The sequence below is a fragment of the Theropithecus gelada genome, chromosome 16 (genome assembly GCF_003255815.1).
Source record: "Theropithecus gelada isolate Dixy chromosome 16, Tgel_1.0, whole genome shotgun sequence".
Classification (NCBI taxonomy): Eukaryota; Metazoa; Chordata; class Mammalia; order Primates; family Cercopithecidae; genus Theropithecus; species Theropithecus gelada.
Window position 1 is genome coordinate 14,084,867 of NC_037684.1, and position 15,376 is coordinate 14,100,242.

The 15,376-nt window shown below is 39.5% G+C and overlaps 1 protein-coding gene across 3 annotated transcripts in view; it reads right to left on the minus strand.

Annotated features, from left to right (window-relative positions):
- Positions 1–15,376, minus strand: part of CLTC (clathrin heavy chain) — a 75,945-nt gene that overhangs the window by 45,635 nt on the left and 14,934 nt on the right. The window contains exons 2-5 of one of the 3 annotated variants that reach the window (XM_025363340.1): positions 4,258–4,465; positions 2,728–2,730; positions 1,078–1,346; positions 335–496 (exon numbers count right to left, since the gene is read on the minus strand). In XM_025363340.1, the coding sequence (XP_025219125.1) occupies positions 335–496; positions 1,078–1,346; positions 2,728–2,730; positions 4,258–4,465 (642 nt within the window). Of the gene's footprint in view, positions 1–334; positions 497–1,077; positions 1,347–2,727; positions 2,731–4,245; positions 4,466–15,376 lie in introns of all 3 variants that reach the window. The other 2 variants (XM_025363341.1, XM_025363342.1) reach the window with 2 other exon arrangements.

Genomic DNA, 15,376 nt, shown 5'->3' on the forward strand with positions numbered 1-15,376 from the left:
ACACCCTGTCTCAAAAAGCAAAAAATAAACAAAAAAACACTATGGGCACCACCTACTAAATCAAACTCTCTAGATGTACAGCATATAAATGTGCACTTTGGCAATCAAAATAAAGAATATAAACAGCCAATAGAACGAGTTGTGAAAGAACATTATTCATTTTAGACAAGTATCACTAGATGCAAAATTTGAACAAATTAAGTCACCACAAATGTGAATACTAAAAATAAATTACTTAGGAAAGGAGAAGGCTATTTTGAAATTAGATGACTAATTCATAGCAGAAAGTCAAATACAAGTTCTCATTAAAATAATTACCAAAGTCAAAACTTACCTTCCCTCCAGCTTGGCCCCGTACTGCAAAACAAAATAATGTTGATTCTTCTGCATTTCCTTCCATCTTAAACTGTGCGAAGCTAGCTGCATGTCCTTCAATGGGCTGAGACACTTTCCTATCTACAGAATATAGCTGCATAGCTCCCACCACACGATTTTGCTATAAAGGATCAAAGAGAATAATGTTTGGAGACCCATAAACCAAAAACTCTCAGATTCATCAAGTAATGAAATAACTAGAATGCTTTGTCATCTTTAGCAGGATTCATAATTATTTGTGACTTCATCTCTCAATATAGATTTGACACTTCTTAACTTAAAATCAGCCCCAAACATTATCTTGTTAAAGCTTAACATTAATGTTTAAAATGTGCCTCATATACGTCTTAAACAAAAAGGTACAGAAGCATTCATTTTGCAGTAAATACTCCATAATAAATCCCAAATCATTCTTACAGAAACTCAATTTCTACTCAATCTCCACAGAAGAGCTCAAAACGCTTGATAAGAGTATTCTGAAATTATATGTCAGTATAGCAAGGGAGCGAGGAAGGAAGAAAGGAGGGAAGGAGGGAGGAAGGAGAAGAGAAGGGGTGTGAGGGAGGAAAAAAAAGGTCTTCCAAAATAAGTGAAATTCAACAGGATTGAGTATAGAAAGACCTAATCTCAAAATAAAACTGCATTCTGGGCACCACAGTTTTCTAAACCTCTTCTTTATAAAAAAACTAGTTAAAATGTTACCTGTGCAGATATACCAGTCAGAAGTAACCACTTTTGTTTTGCATCTGTACGGTAATTGATAATCTGGCACCCTGCAAGGCTAGAATGGCGATCAAACATTTTCACTGGCTGAGACTCTCCTTCCATACTCCAGTGATAAACTGCATTATCCGTAACAAGAGCAACCGTATTCAAAGAGATCCATTTCCAAAAGGTGACATCATCAGTCATAGTATGAGCCTTCATTTTACTTTTCATTTCAATGTTAAAAATCTGAAGAGTTTTCCCAGCTAAAAACAAAATCAAGAATTATAAATCATTAAAAGCGTAAAGTTTAGAATGAATACCTACCTAGACTAGCTCTGTAACTTCCAAACAAAAATATTTCTATTACGAGACTAATAACTACAGGAGTTGCATCAATACAGCAGCAACCATTAAAGAGGTAACAGCTAAGACTAAGCAATCTACATCTACATTTTAAGCAAAAACTGTATTACCTCTAATAAACACACTTTAAACAGATAGTATGACTTCCATGGAATTCTAAATCCCAACTTAAAGTAAGTCTAATGAATAGTTTTCTTAACAATAATTGAAAACAAAGCCGTTAACTTCATACTTGTAATTAAGCATGTTTACACATAAACTTAGTTGCATCGACACAAGACAAAGCAACTCTGATAACAAACACGTAGGGGAAAGAAAATGTACTTTTTTAAAAGCAGTCATCTCTCATCCAAATAAATCTTGTGGAAACTGCTTTTTACAAAGAGGATCTGCTTCAATTCTGTCTTGTTGCCACTAGCACATAAAAGAAGTGCATGCTACATTTAACTGGCTTAAGATAACAAAGGGAAGGTAGAGGTGCTGGAGGAAAGGAAAGGGAGACAAAGGAAGAGGATAGATTCAGATGCTGTTAATATACTGGAGGTAAGAACAAAGTTCAAGCTTCATCCAACTAAGAAAGCAAGGATTTAGTTAAAAAAAAGGATGAAATTTGCCTCGAGTGTTAAGAGTCACCAAGTCAGATGCAAAGGCTTGTACTTGTAATTTGAAATCCATCAGTTCAAAATGTGATTTGGTATAAATTAATAGAGGCCAAAGTCCACAACTATCACTAGACTATCAAGATTAGTCTTTAAAGACTAAGAAAAACACCATTCCTGAGACACAGAGAATCTGGCTCCTGAAGGACCGAAATTTTAAGATTCAGGTGCTGGGGCGACACAGAAGGGGGGCAAAACATACAGCTTTGTACTACAACCCTCCTTACCACATGTGCAAAAATTTCTTTCATAAAATGAAGAATGTTATTCCCATCCCACACAGTATGTAAACCACAACCAGACTTGAAAAATTGTGAGAGTTACAGTCCTGTTTATAAAAAGAAGCCAAGAGGTTCAAAACTGGCTTCAGAGGGAAGCAGGATTTTGGACTGACTGACTTTCCTTTGCTGTCTTCCTCAATCCCCCGATTATTCGGGATTGGAGTATAAATATAAGTGTAGTGGTTTGGGGAGGGGGACAAGAGATGACAGCTTGCCTCCATAGTGCAGACATATAGGGACAAATCTATGATGCTATTGTACAATGCTCCGAAAATATTTTCAATTTATTCTTTTCATAGAACAGGACAATAACTAACACAATCTAATTTAAGATAACTCACCATCTGCACACATAAGAAAGCGTTAAGAAATGTGATAAGATAACAATAACATTAAAAATAGAAAAGAATTTTGGCAAAATTAAAATTATGGCCTTTTAACAGAGAGGTATGGGAACTGCTAAGGACCTGAATTTAAATTCTTTAAAGAGTCTGAAGGAAGCTTAATACCCTAAATAGAAGTAACAGAAGTAAAACACTTACTGTCACAAAACATCTGGTCCCATGTGAAAGCTGGACGATTTTTCCTCGAGATGAGATGAGCTTCTATCTTAGATATGTGATAGTGACTTATGTGTTTGAATATGCTAGTCCTACCCAACCCTATTTACTCTCCAACTAGTATTATTACTACATACAAAGTTTAAATCATGTAAAGCAAAGTCAAAGTTCGGCACCTCTAACAACTCAGTCACAAATTTATCAAGAAATTACTGGGAACTTGAACTTTTCTTCCTTCTATCAAAATGAGAAACAAAGCAAAAAATAGGCAATCAAATGCCTTTTTAAGAGTCAGTTTTTCACCGAGCCCTCTTAAAAACATCTGTTTTAACGGGTCAATTAGTCTCATCCTAAAGTTCAAAGGAATACAGGCTCCCTGACAGTCTAAGAGTCTTTGAACTCTGTTTATTCTAAGCTGCACAGTTCCCGTGTTGGGACAATTAAAAAGTTAGTCTGAATAAACTCAAATACGCTTCACTCAAGAGCTTTAATATCCACCTAAATACAAACACACTTTAAACAATTACTGTAAATTCAAGCCCTTTCTAGAACCCAATAATCTAAGTGAAACACAAGCCTGAAGTACAAAAAAAAGCACAGAATCAAAGGCAAGTTTATTATCATACAAAATTCTGCCATGTTTAGGTGCTAATATTAGTAAAGTATGTTCTATTCCAGAATATGAATCACTAATTTGTTTCCTCTGTAGAGAGATATGTTTAGCACAGTCTTATACCAGATACAAAATATAAATGCATTTATTCTAAAACTTAAAATTATTCTAAGTAGATCTATGTTAAGATATTCCACAGATACATTCCAAGTAAAAGTCATTAAAGTGGTTTAAATCAAGTTCGGTATCAGCAGATCAATTTTCTTTAACCAAATTTAATCAATATACTTAAAAACGTAAACTCTAGTTATTGCACTTGCATAAATACATAGGAAGAGTTGCCTGGGCGTGGTGGCTCATGCCTGTAATCTCAGCACTCTGGGAGGCCGAGGCAGGCAGATCATGAGGTCAGGAGTTTGAGACTAGCCTGGCCAAAATAGTGAAACCTCATCTCTACTAAAAATACAAAAAAACTAGCCAGTGGTGGTGGCAGGCATCTGTAATTCCAGCTACTCGGGAGGCTGAGGCAAGAGAATCACATGAACCTGGGAGGCGGAGGTTGCAGTGAGCCAAGATCGCACCATTGCACTCCAGCCTGGGCGACAAGAGTAAAACTCCGTCTCAAAAAAAAAACAAAAAACAAACAAACAAAAAAACAAACAGGAAGAGTTTTAAGAAAAACCGACAATTTTTTATACCTTTCAGTGCAATTACTTTGCTAGCTGGATTCATGATGGCGCTGTCTGCTGAAATTGGTCTTCGAATTGGATTACTTGGGTCATTCATATCAATGATTACCACCTGGGCCTGCTCTCCTACTTTTTCTCTAATGCAGATGAATTTGTCAGACTCCATAGTCAGGGTACTGAAGCCAATGTTTGCTGGGTTGATACCCAGGTTCTGGAGCTAGAAAATATAATAATAAACCATGTTACCAAGTGTATTCCAAAGAGTTGACATTCATATATGCTCATCAACACAAATCCTCACTTAACATTAATGCTTCAAGGTCACAATAACATCTACATTATGTTAATTAAAGTGAGACTATTAATAGCCAAGTATTGGACCTTCTCTTCTTCCAACAAACATGGCATTCAACTGTTTCAAATAAGAGGTAGAACAAATACAGATGAAGTTAAAGAAAGAGCAATATCTGCAAGGCAGCACTCATGGTTCAAGCGATTTGAGGTAATTGAGTTTCTTGATTTATTTTAAGACCTTGGAACTATTGGACCAGTCCTCTCTTACCCCCCTTAACATGTAGCTGTTATTTGTTCACGCTTCAAGAATCTGAAAAATTAAGTTACAAGCATAAAAAGATTTAAAATGTCACAGAGTTCTTGATCTAAATAAAGGAACTTGAATAGCAAGAGCAAACAAGTTCTAATTCTGTGCAAAAAGTGCCAAAACAAAGATATGTAAGAGGGATCTTGTCAAAGGCTACACAGCTAAAGCAATGTGTTCAAGGGAGGCAGGCGAGATAATTCTCAATAGAAAGCGCATGTGGTAAAGCACAGAGATGTAAAAGTGTGGTTGGCTATGGGAACTACAAGTACTTTTCTAACACTATCGGCTTGAGGGAGTACAGAATTAAGGTTAGAGAGATGAGCAAGGGCCAGACTGACAAGCTAAACATACCTCAGTAAGAATCCTGAGTTTATTCTACAGGCAAAGGGAGCTACTTAAGGATTTTAACAAGGAAAATAATGGAATTAGATTTGCTTTGTGTACTCAGAAAATACTAAAGTATCTGCTAAACAAATATAGAGGATCTAAAGACGGTAGGTCTTTGCAAACCAATTAAGCATGTAAGAACAAAAGTCACCAGTTACTAGGAGGAAATCTCTACCAGAGTGGGTTATTAATACTCTTGGTGACTAACTATGGTATAACAGATTAAGTCCTACTAAAAGAAGCTACAATGGAGGCTTTATTTTATTAGCCTTGGCCAGACTAGTTTTATCCCCCTTTCCTCCAAGGATAATATAATAAATTCACATGGTACAAAATACACACACACACACACACACACACACCCCAGAAAAGAAAAAGCATGGGAAAAAAAAAATCAAGTCTTTCTGTCACCCTTGTCCTCTAGCAATACAGTTTCCCTCCACAGATACCACCACTGTCACTATTATCTTATGGACTAAACCAGCCAAGTTAACTGTATTTTATTTAAATTCTTTTGTCAAACTCTTCTGCTAATAGTGCTTAAACATAACCAGGCCAGGCTCTGAATAAGATATAAGACTACAAGGCTACATTTTACTTTCTCTTCACTCTTCTGTCTCAATTACTGCTGGTATTGAGTTATAAATGTTGTAACTCAGTTATAAAGTGTAGTTACAGTAACTCAGTTACTGAATACAGGGGCAAGGAGTCAAACAACTGTCTAACCATTAATACAAACATCGTAATAAAGTAGAAGATTAACCTGCTTTACAAGCTCAAGTATATGCTGTAATGCAAGGCAAATACAATAGCTTCAAAGTATGTAACTTACATTTACTTATAGTAAAGGCTTATAAACCATTAATTTTAACTTCTTCCTGACTTTAACTTTTCTTTTGAGACAGGATCTCACATCTATTTTTCTGAGTAGAGGGTCCTTAGACTCGTTAAGTTTAATTGATAATCAGCCTTTCCAATAATTGGAGAAAATATTCCAGTGGGCTCATAAAGTTCATAAAGCTATAAACCTAAAAGCAATTAAGTTATCCTGTAAGAATCCTAAGCTACCCTGTAAGAATTCTATGTTTCTAAGTCTCTACCAAGCCTTCACCTAAGGCACTGAGTTTCACCTGTCACAGTTTAAGTCCCACAGTGTTTGAGGAAGTCGGAGTAAAAATAGTGTTAGTGAAATAGTGAAATTAAATTCAAAACCACGAAAGAAAGTTAACCACAGACACTACTAACTGAACCCCAAATGATTCTAACAGATTCCTTCCTACTCCTCAACTTCAGAGGCAGGTGGAAGATGACTTTAAGAAAACACTATCAGAAAATAAAGAGGGGCCGGGCGCGGTGGCTCAAGCCTGTAATCCCAGCACTTTGGGAGGCCGAGACGGGCGGATCACGAGGTCAGGAGATCGAGACCATCCTGGCGAACATGGTGAAACCCCATCTCGGCCGGGCGCGGTGGCTCAAGCCTGTAATCCCAGCACTTTGGGAGGCCGAGACGGGCGGATCACGAGGTCAGGAGATCGAGACCATCCTGGCTAACACGGTGAAACCCCGTCTCTACTACAAAATACAAAAAAAAACTAGCCGGGCGACGTGGCGGGCGCCTGTAATCCCAGCTACTCGGGAGGCTGAGGCAGGAGAATGGCGTGAACCCGGGAGGCGGAGCTTGCAGTGAGCTGAGATCCGGCCACTGTACTCCAGCCTGGGCGACAGAGCGAGACTCCGTCTCAAAAAAAAAAAAAAAAAAAAAGAAAATAAAGAGGAGGAAAAACGAAAGTCAAAAACTTGTGTTTCCAATTCCTTGTTAGATCCCCAGAAAAAAAGCAGTAAGAAAAACACGTTGCATCAGTTAGCAATTACCTTCAGCCTCAGGGTGTTTTACTTGTAGGAAAAAAACCAAAGATTTGGCCTGGCACCTTGGTTCACACCTATAATCTCAGCACTTCAGGAGGCTGAGACGAGAGGATCACTTGAGCCCAGGAGTTTGAGACCAGCCTGGGCAACATAGTGAGACCCCATCTCTGCAAAAACTTTAAAAAAATAAGTAAATAAAAGATCTGGCTTTAAAGGGACAGAACTGCCTGCAACCCTAATCTATGTAATCCTTATATTACTTTCTCAAACACATGCTACCAAGAGAGCTATGCATATATATTTTTGATCTCCTTCAGGAATGTATTGGTACTACTCAAAATAATCCATGTGGAAAAGACATAAATCCTTTATTCAAAAAACGCAAAATTAAACAGGAGAAAAGTGACAAACTTTTTTTTTTGAGATGGGAGTCTTGCTCTGTCACCAGGCTGAAGTACAGTGGCTCGATCTCAGCTCACTGCAATCTCCGCCTCCTGGGTTCAAGTGATTCTCCTGCCTCAGCCTCCTGAGTAGCTGGAACTACAGGAGTGCGCCAATGCACCCAGCTAATTTTTTGTATTTTAGTAGAAATGGGGTTTCACCATGTTGGCCAGGATGGTCTCGATCTCCCGACCTCGTGGTCCACCCGCCTCAGCCTCAGTCTAGACAAGAACAGAAAAGTATCCTGTAACATGTAATTCTTTCTTTTCCTCTGTCCCTCAACCTCTACTAGTGAATGTAGTGTTATTCTACTATGAATGCAGTTATTAGAAAAACAGTGATATGGGTTACTTCCCTAGGATTTCTGTCCCTGTTTGAGTTAAAACACCAGCAAACATGAACATAATTCTAAAGTTTCAAGTTTTTTTTTTTTTTTTTGAAACTGAGTCTCATTCTGTCACCAGTCTGGAATGCAGTGGCGCAATCTTGGCTCGCCGCAACCTCTATCTCCCCAGTTCAAGCGATTCTCCTGCCTCAGCCTCCCAAGTAGCTGGGACTACAGGTGTGCACCACTATGCCCAGCTAATTTGTGTATTTTTAGTACAGACCTATTCCTACTGGCTAACAGAAGGTTAAATTTGCTTCCACCTCTTCAAATAAGGTAGGTAAGACTGTTTTCCTTACTGATGTTCCTTGCAAATGAGAATGTTTAGAACACTCAGCAATTCTTCCCGTATTTTCCTGTTATATATTCAAAAGAGAAATATGCCAAAGCACACAATAACAGGACAAGTCACTCTCATTAACTGCCAGTCTGGTTTAGGTATACCCTTACAATAGGAACATATAACAGGGTTGCCAAACTATATAACTATGTCTAGTAATATCAATATAGATTAAAACTTTTAAAATGCAACACATTTTAAAACAGGTTTTATTTTCAAAACAGCACATACTAACCATAAAGTATTCTCAGTCAGTTATAAAGGTGTGATGGCATATAAACTATACCACAGAAACTGTATTTTTATTCTTTATTTATTGAGACACAGTCTCGCCTTGTTGCCCAGGCTGGAGTGCAGTGGTACCACTAAAGCCTCAACCCTCCAGGATCAAGTGATCTTCCTACTTCAACCTCCTCAGTACCTGAGACTACAGGTGCCACCATGCCTGGCTAATTTTTTTTTTTTTAGAGACAGGTTCTCCCTATGTTACCCAGGCTGGTCTCGAACTCCTGGGCTCAAGCAATCCTCCCACCTCGACCTCCCAGTGTTGGGATTACAGGTATGAACCACTGTGCCCAATCAGAAACTGAATTATAGACTATGGAACTAAGCACGGATAAAGTCAAAGGACATACCCAACATTCTCTATAAATTTGCAGGTATTTTCAGAGGACATATCTGAAATACATGTAGTATATCTGGATACATGAAGTATCCAAACTACAGCTACATTTTATTATCCTCTCAATCTGCAAAATGTAGTATATTTGGATACATGTATCCAAACTACAGCTACATTTAATTATCCTCTCAATCTGCAAAATGCCATTAGTGTTGAAGCTGGGGATATCCTATTTTAAGACATGCTTGGAAATTCCTATGATAAAGTTTTTTTTAACTTAAAAGAATTCTAATTTTGCTGTTACAAGAATATGGAGTCAGTAAACTAGGGTCCAAAAAACGGGCTTGTTTTTTTGAATAGTTATCATGTGCATACAGTAAAGCACTAAAATCTCACAAAGGTTATACTACGAAAAGTCACCCACCCCATCTTTCCAGTAATACCCTTCTCCCCTAAGCAATTAGAGATACTTTTGCATCTCAGAGCTATCCTGTAGCATATGAAAGTATGTATTTCCTCCGCCCTTTTCCAACAGAATGGCACAAGACACAAAAGTATACAAAAATAAACTGCTTCCTTGTTTTTACAGAAAAGCACCCAAACTTTGTAACTCATTTGGTTTCCAGATTAGATTTTGGCCTGCAAGTGGCACCTAAACCTGGATCTAAAAAGGTAATTAAACAAATGTATTCCCTATTTATTCTTTAAAACTCTGAAGTACCCTGGAGTTACATGTTACAAATGATTTTAAAATGCTTCCTTTCCCTGGCATCTCCTTCCTTCTCCATTCCAACTTCCATTAACAGGAGGAGGTGGGAAGTAAAAGGTAGGATTCTGTTTTTATAATGAGAAAATAGTACTTCGGCTTCCCCATAATCTAGAGCAGGGGTCCCGAACCACAGGCTGCGGACCAGTATCCGTCCGTTGCCTGTTAGCAACTGGGCCACAAAGCAGGAGGTGAGCAGCCAATGAGCAGGCATCACTGCCTGAGCTCTACCTCCTGCCATTTCAGCCGCAGCATTAGATTCTCATAGGCACGCGAACCCTATCGTGAACTGTGCAGGCGAGGGATCTAGGATGCTCACTCCTTATGAGAATCTAACTAATGCCTGGTGATCTGAGGTGAAACAATTTCATCTGAGACCATCCCACTCCACTCCCACCCCACTTCCACCCCCAATCAGTGGAAAAATTGTCTTCGACAAAACGGGTCCCTGATGCCAAAAAGGTTGTGGACCACTGATCTAGAGAACAGAGGCTGTGTTTATGTTTCCTCATCTGAAACATCTGAGATGACATTTTATATCTCAGAGGTGTGAAGATTTAATGTGAATGCAAAGAACAATGCCTGACATCTAACAGCTCAATAGATACTGCCTTTTGTTTCGGTTTTTTTGAGATAGGGTCTCACTCTGTCACCCAAGCTGGAGTGCAGTGGTGTGATCATAGCTCACTGTATCCTTAAACTCCTGGGATCAAGCAATCCAGAGCTCACTGATATTAACTATTAACATATACAACGTATCAGTACTTTAAGCCAGCTCAAGATTAGCTTTTTTGCATTTGCATTTTACTATCTGCTTAATTCAGCTGTCCATAGGTTGGCTGAAACTCTGGAGTGAATTTCTTTTAACTACTGATAATAGATTTGTGGTCTCTGGCTGCTTAACTGACTCGGACACTACGAAATGCTTTTTTTTTTTTTTTTTAAAGTTTGTTTTTGTTGGGGAGGTGAGGAGAAAAGAAAATTACACTTTAGGACTTCCAATTCTTTTTTTTTCTGATACAGGGTCTTGCTCTGTTGTGGCCCAGGGTGGAATTCAGTGGCCCAATCGTGTCACTGCAGCTTCAAACTCCTGGGCTGCTTAATTCAGCTGTCCATAGGTTGGCTGAAGCTCTGGGTGTGAATTTCTTTTAACTACTGATAATAGTAGCCTTCCAAATAGATGGGACCACCCATACGCCACCATGCCCAGCTAATTTTTTTTTTTTTTTTGTAGAGACAAGGTAGCACTTTGTTTCCCAGGCTGGTCTCCAACTCCTGGGCTTAAGGGATCCTCCCGCCTCGGCCTCCCAAAGTGCTGGGATTACAAGCATGAGTCACCGCGCCAGGCCAAAAAAAAAAAAAATTTTTTTTTATTTTTTATTTTTAAAGAAACTTCAGGTTGGGTGCGGTGGCTCAAGCCTGTAATCCCAGCACTTTGGAAGGCCGAGACGGGCGGATCATGAGGTCAGGAGATCGAGACCATCCTGGCTAACACGGTGAAACCCCGTCTCTACTAAAAATACAAAAAATTAGCCGGACGTGGTGGTGGGTGCCTGTAGTTCCAGCTACTTGGGAGGCAGAGGCAGGAGAATGGCGTGAACCCAGGAGGCGGAGCTTGCAGTGAGCCAAGATTGCGCCACTGCACTCCAGCCTGGGCGACAGAACGAGACTCCATATCAAAAGAAAAAAAAAAGAAGAAACTTCAGAGACGTAACTGAAAGTAACATGATCATTCCTGGATTCTGATTTAAACCAAACAATATTTAGGGACAATGAGAAAATATGAATATGGACTGGTTTTCTGATAGTTCTTAAATATCAGGGCGCTATAAATAATATAATAAGAAAATGTCCTGGCGAGATGTGGTAACTCATTCCTGTAATCCCAGCACTTTGGGAGGCTGAGGTGGGCGGATTACCTGAGGCCCAGAGTTCAAGACCAGCCTGGCCAACATGGTGAAACCCCATCTCTACTAAAAAATACAAAAACAAACAAAAAAAATTAGCCAGGCATGGTGGTGGGCACATGTCATCCCAGCTACTCGGGAGACTGAGGCAGGAGAATCGCTTGAACCCAGAAGGCAAAGGCTGCAGTAAGCCAAGATTGTGCCATTGCACTCCAGCCTGGGTGACAAGAGTGAAACTCCATCTCAAGAGAAAAAAAAAAAAAAAAAAAGAAAGAAAGAAAATGTCCTTATTTTCTAAAGATGGAAGCTGAAGTATTTACAGGTAAAATATGATAGCCTGAATTTACTTAAAATGTTTAAGCAAAACAAACAAAGACAAGCAAATTTATAAGACTGGGCATGGTGGTTCACACCTGTAATCCCAGTGCTTTGGAGGTTGAGGTAGGAGACTAGCCTGAGGCCTGGAGTTCAGTTCGAGACCAGCCTGGGCAACAAGGGAAGCAGAGGTTGCAGTGAGCCGAGATTGCGCCACCGCACTCCAGCCTGGGCGACAGAGCAAGACTGTCTCCCAAAAAAAAAAAAAAAAAAAAAAAAACCAACCAAACAAAAAAACACATCAGCAATGAGACTCAGAAATCTACGTTGAATGCTCATCAGTTTTTAATGGTTTAAACTTTGTTTTTCCTGTCTTGGTTTTGAAAATATACTCCATTTGATTGTAAATATGGAAAATGGAAAGGGAAAAAAGTATCCATCCTTACTTGAGAGGGAGCAAAGCAGCATGCCTAGGTGCTACCTGAAAGGTTAAGGTGATTTAACACACATCAAGCTCTTAGTGTGGGAGCACAGAGCACTCTATTATTTGATGAACTTCTAGTTCTGGGACTATGGTATTATAATATAGACTGTTCGTAGTTTTGCTCTTGTTGCCCAGGCTGGAGTGCAATGGTGCGATCTCGGTTCACAACAAACTCCACCTCCCGGGTTCAAGCCATTCTGCCTCAGCCTCCCAAGTAGTTAGGATTACAGGCATGTGCCACCATGCCTGGCTAATTTTGTATTTTTAGAGAGACGGGGTTTCTCCATGTTGGTCAGGCTGGTCTCAAACTCCTGACCTCAGGTGATCTGCCCGCCTCGGCCTCCCAAAATGCTGGGACTGCAGGCATGAGCCACCGCGCCCAGTCGATATAGACTGTTCTTAAACAGACTGTTTTTGGCATCATGCTACTGTTATATACTCAAACCTTACCTGGGCTAATTTGCTTTGTTCACATGCTCCTAAAGACAGAATGGGGAAACCCTGATACATCAAGGAATCAGGAAACTTAGTGGTGTTGCATGAGCATCTTAACAGAATATATTAGTGATCAAACTATGAAAATATTGTTAAGAGGAGCAAAGAGGCCATGGTCCTATTGATATATTTAATTCAATACTATATACATTAAGGGCAGAAAATGCTAGCTTAAAACGTACGACCAAATAAAATCATAATTTTTTCAAGGCCTAATTCTTTAACTACCTAAAGACAACTCTCCATTAGCACCAAGGCGCACTCTCAGCAATCATTCCAATCTATCTGTTTGTGCCTACAGACACCACATAATTAAAGGAGTAATAGATTTGCTTTGAGCATACTAATTTCAACCATCAGTTCTCACATTTGATCAGTTAAGAATAAACTCATTGGAAATTGGCTTCTCTATAAGTATACCTAAGAGTTTGTTTCCTAATGAATGACTCATAAACTTGTAGTATAACTCATTCACCAGCTGTATCAGCTGAAAATCAAAATACATGAAAACCAGTTTATGACAGCATTACTAAGGACTTATGTTTCACAATTATTGCTTGGCTTCACACTTTCCAGATCCTCCTTGTTTCATCTAAATAGGGAAAATGTAAAGGAAGTATGTATGAGCTACTATATTTCAGATGGAGCAATTTTCTGCAAATGAATTTTGTATCTTACCAAGGACTTTAGAAGTGTTACCACTATAGAGTTAATAGGTCAACAATCTGAGAGACCTGATGATATTAGTATGTCATTCTGATACCATTAATCTCTCAATACAAGAATTTTTAAGTCAGTACTTAAAGATTTGGTTAACTGGCCGGGCGCGGTGGCTCAAGCCTGTAATCCCAGCACTTTGGGAGGCCGAGACGGGCGGATCACGAGGTCAGGAGATCGAGACCATCCTGGCTAATACGGTGAAACCCCGTCTCTACTAAAAATACAAAAAACTAGCCGGGCGAGGTGGCGGGCGCCTGTAGTCCCAGCTACTCGGGAGGCTGAGGCAGGAGAATGGCGTAAACCCGGGAGGCGGAGCTTGCAGTGAGCTGAGATCCGGCCACTGCACTCCAGCCTGGGCGACAGAGCGAGACTCCGTCTCAAAAAAAAAAAAAAAAAAAAAAAAAAAAGATTTGGTTAACTTCCTAACCCAAGTATTTCACTAAACATAATTTCCTTTAAAAGCTCCTAAACATCCTCTACCTTCTCTAGTATCAATTACGGTGAAAAAAGATGCTGACAGCAGTCACTTCATTGAGCCCTTCCTGGAAACTAGCAGAATGTCAAATAAAAACTGCAGTTGCTGTATTCTACAGGAAATAAGAAATGCTGAGAATGCAGCATTCCTTTAGTTCTTCCATCAACAGGATACCAGCCACTCTTTTCTGTAGGCTCCACAGATTTCAAGCAACAAATAAAAATGCCTTTAATGCTTGCTGTCCCCACACTTAAACATGTAGTTTTTTCCTACTCTACGTTAGCCTTTGAGAGAATCACCGTCTCTTAGAATTTTTGATTCTGGTCACAAACTCCAAATTTAAGCAATATATTCAGGAAGCACCCACAGTTGGAGAGAGGTTGTCAGACTATTAGCTTTGGTAAACTACCAGGAGGCTCAAAGACAAAGAATTTTTCCTACTTGTAATCAACTGCTGATTGGAAATTTTCAAAAACTTTATATTTAATGCATTCTTAAAAAAGTAATCCAACAATTACATGATATCAGATCAATTAGGCCAATGTTAACCAAGCTGCAGGGAAATACAGGAGTTTTTATGCCCCAAATCTTGGAGATGGATATGACTTACCAAGATTATGCCCCTGTGTAAATGCAATTCAGCAGCCCAAAACAACCAAATGCTGCTACCATAGCTACATTCAATGGAAGGGGCAAGAAGTTGTGCAGAATATATCCGAACCTACCATTCGAAGAACCAGAAACGGGTTTACTTTGAGGGCTCAAGGCCAGGCACAATGGCTCATGCCTGTAATCCCAGCACTTTTGCAGGCCAAGGTGGGAGGACCTCTCAAGCCCAGGTGTTCAAGACCAGCCTGGGCAACATGGCAAGACCCTGTCCCTACAAAAAATAAAAAAACTGGCCATGTGTGGTGGTGTGTACCTGTAGTCCTAGCTAGTTGGCAGGCTGAGGTGGGAAGATTGTTTGAGTCCAGGAGGCAGAGGCTGCAGCGAGCTGTGATTGCACCCCTGCATTCAGCCTGGGTGACAGAGCAAGACCTCGTCTCAGAAAATATATATAATACTTATTGCTGACTTAGCATAAAGGATGTTATAAATGAATGTAACCAGGCAGACATTAAAGGCTTGGTTTCCTGATAAGAATAAAACGTCTGGACAGTCCCCTTAATATTCAAGTTATAAAGATCCTTGAGAAACTTCATTCTATGACACAACTTCCCAGTGACTTCACAAATATACATTTAAGTGGGAGCCTAGTATTACATTCCATCAACCCTATCACAATTATATATATTCATGTATCTTTCTACCCTATACTGAGGGA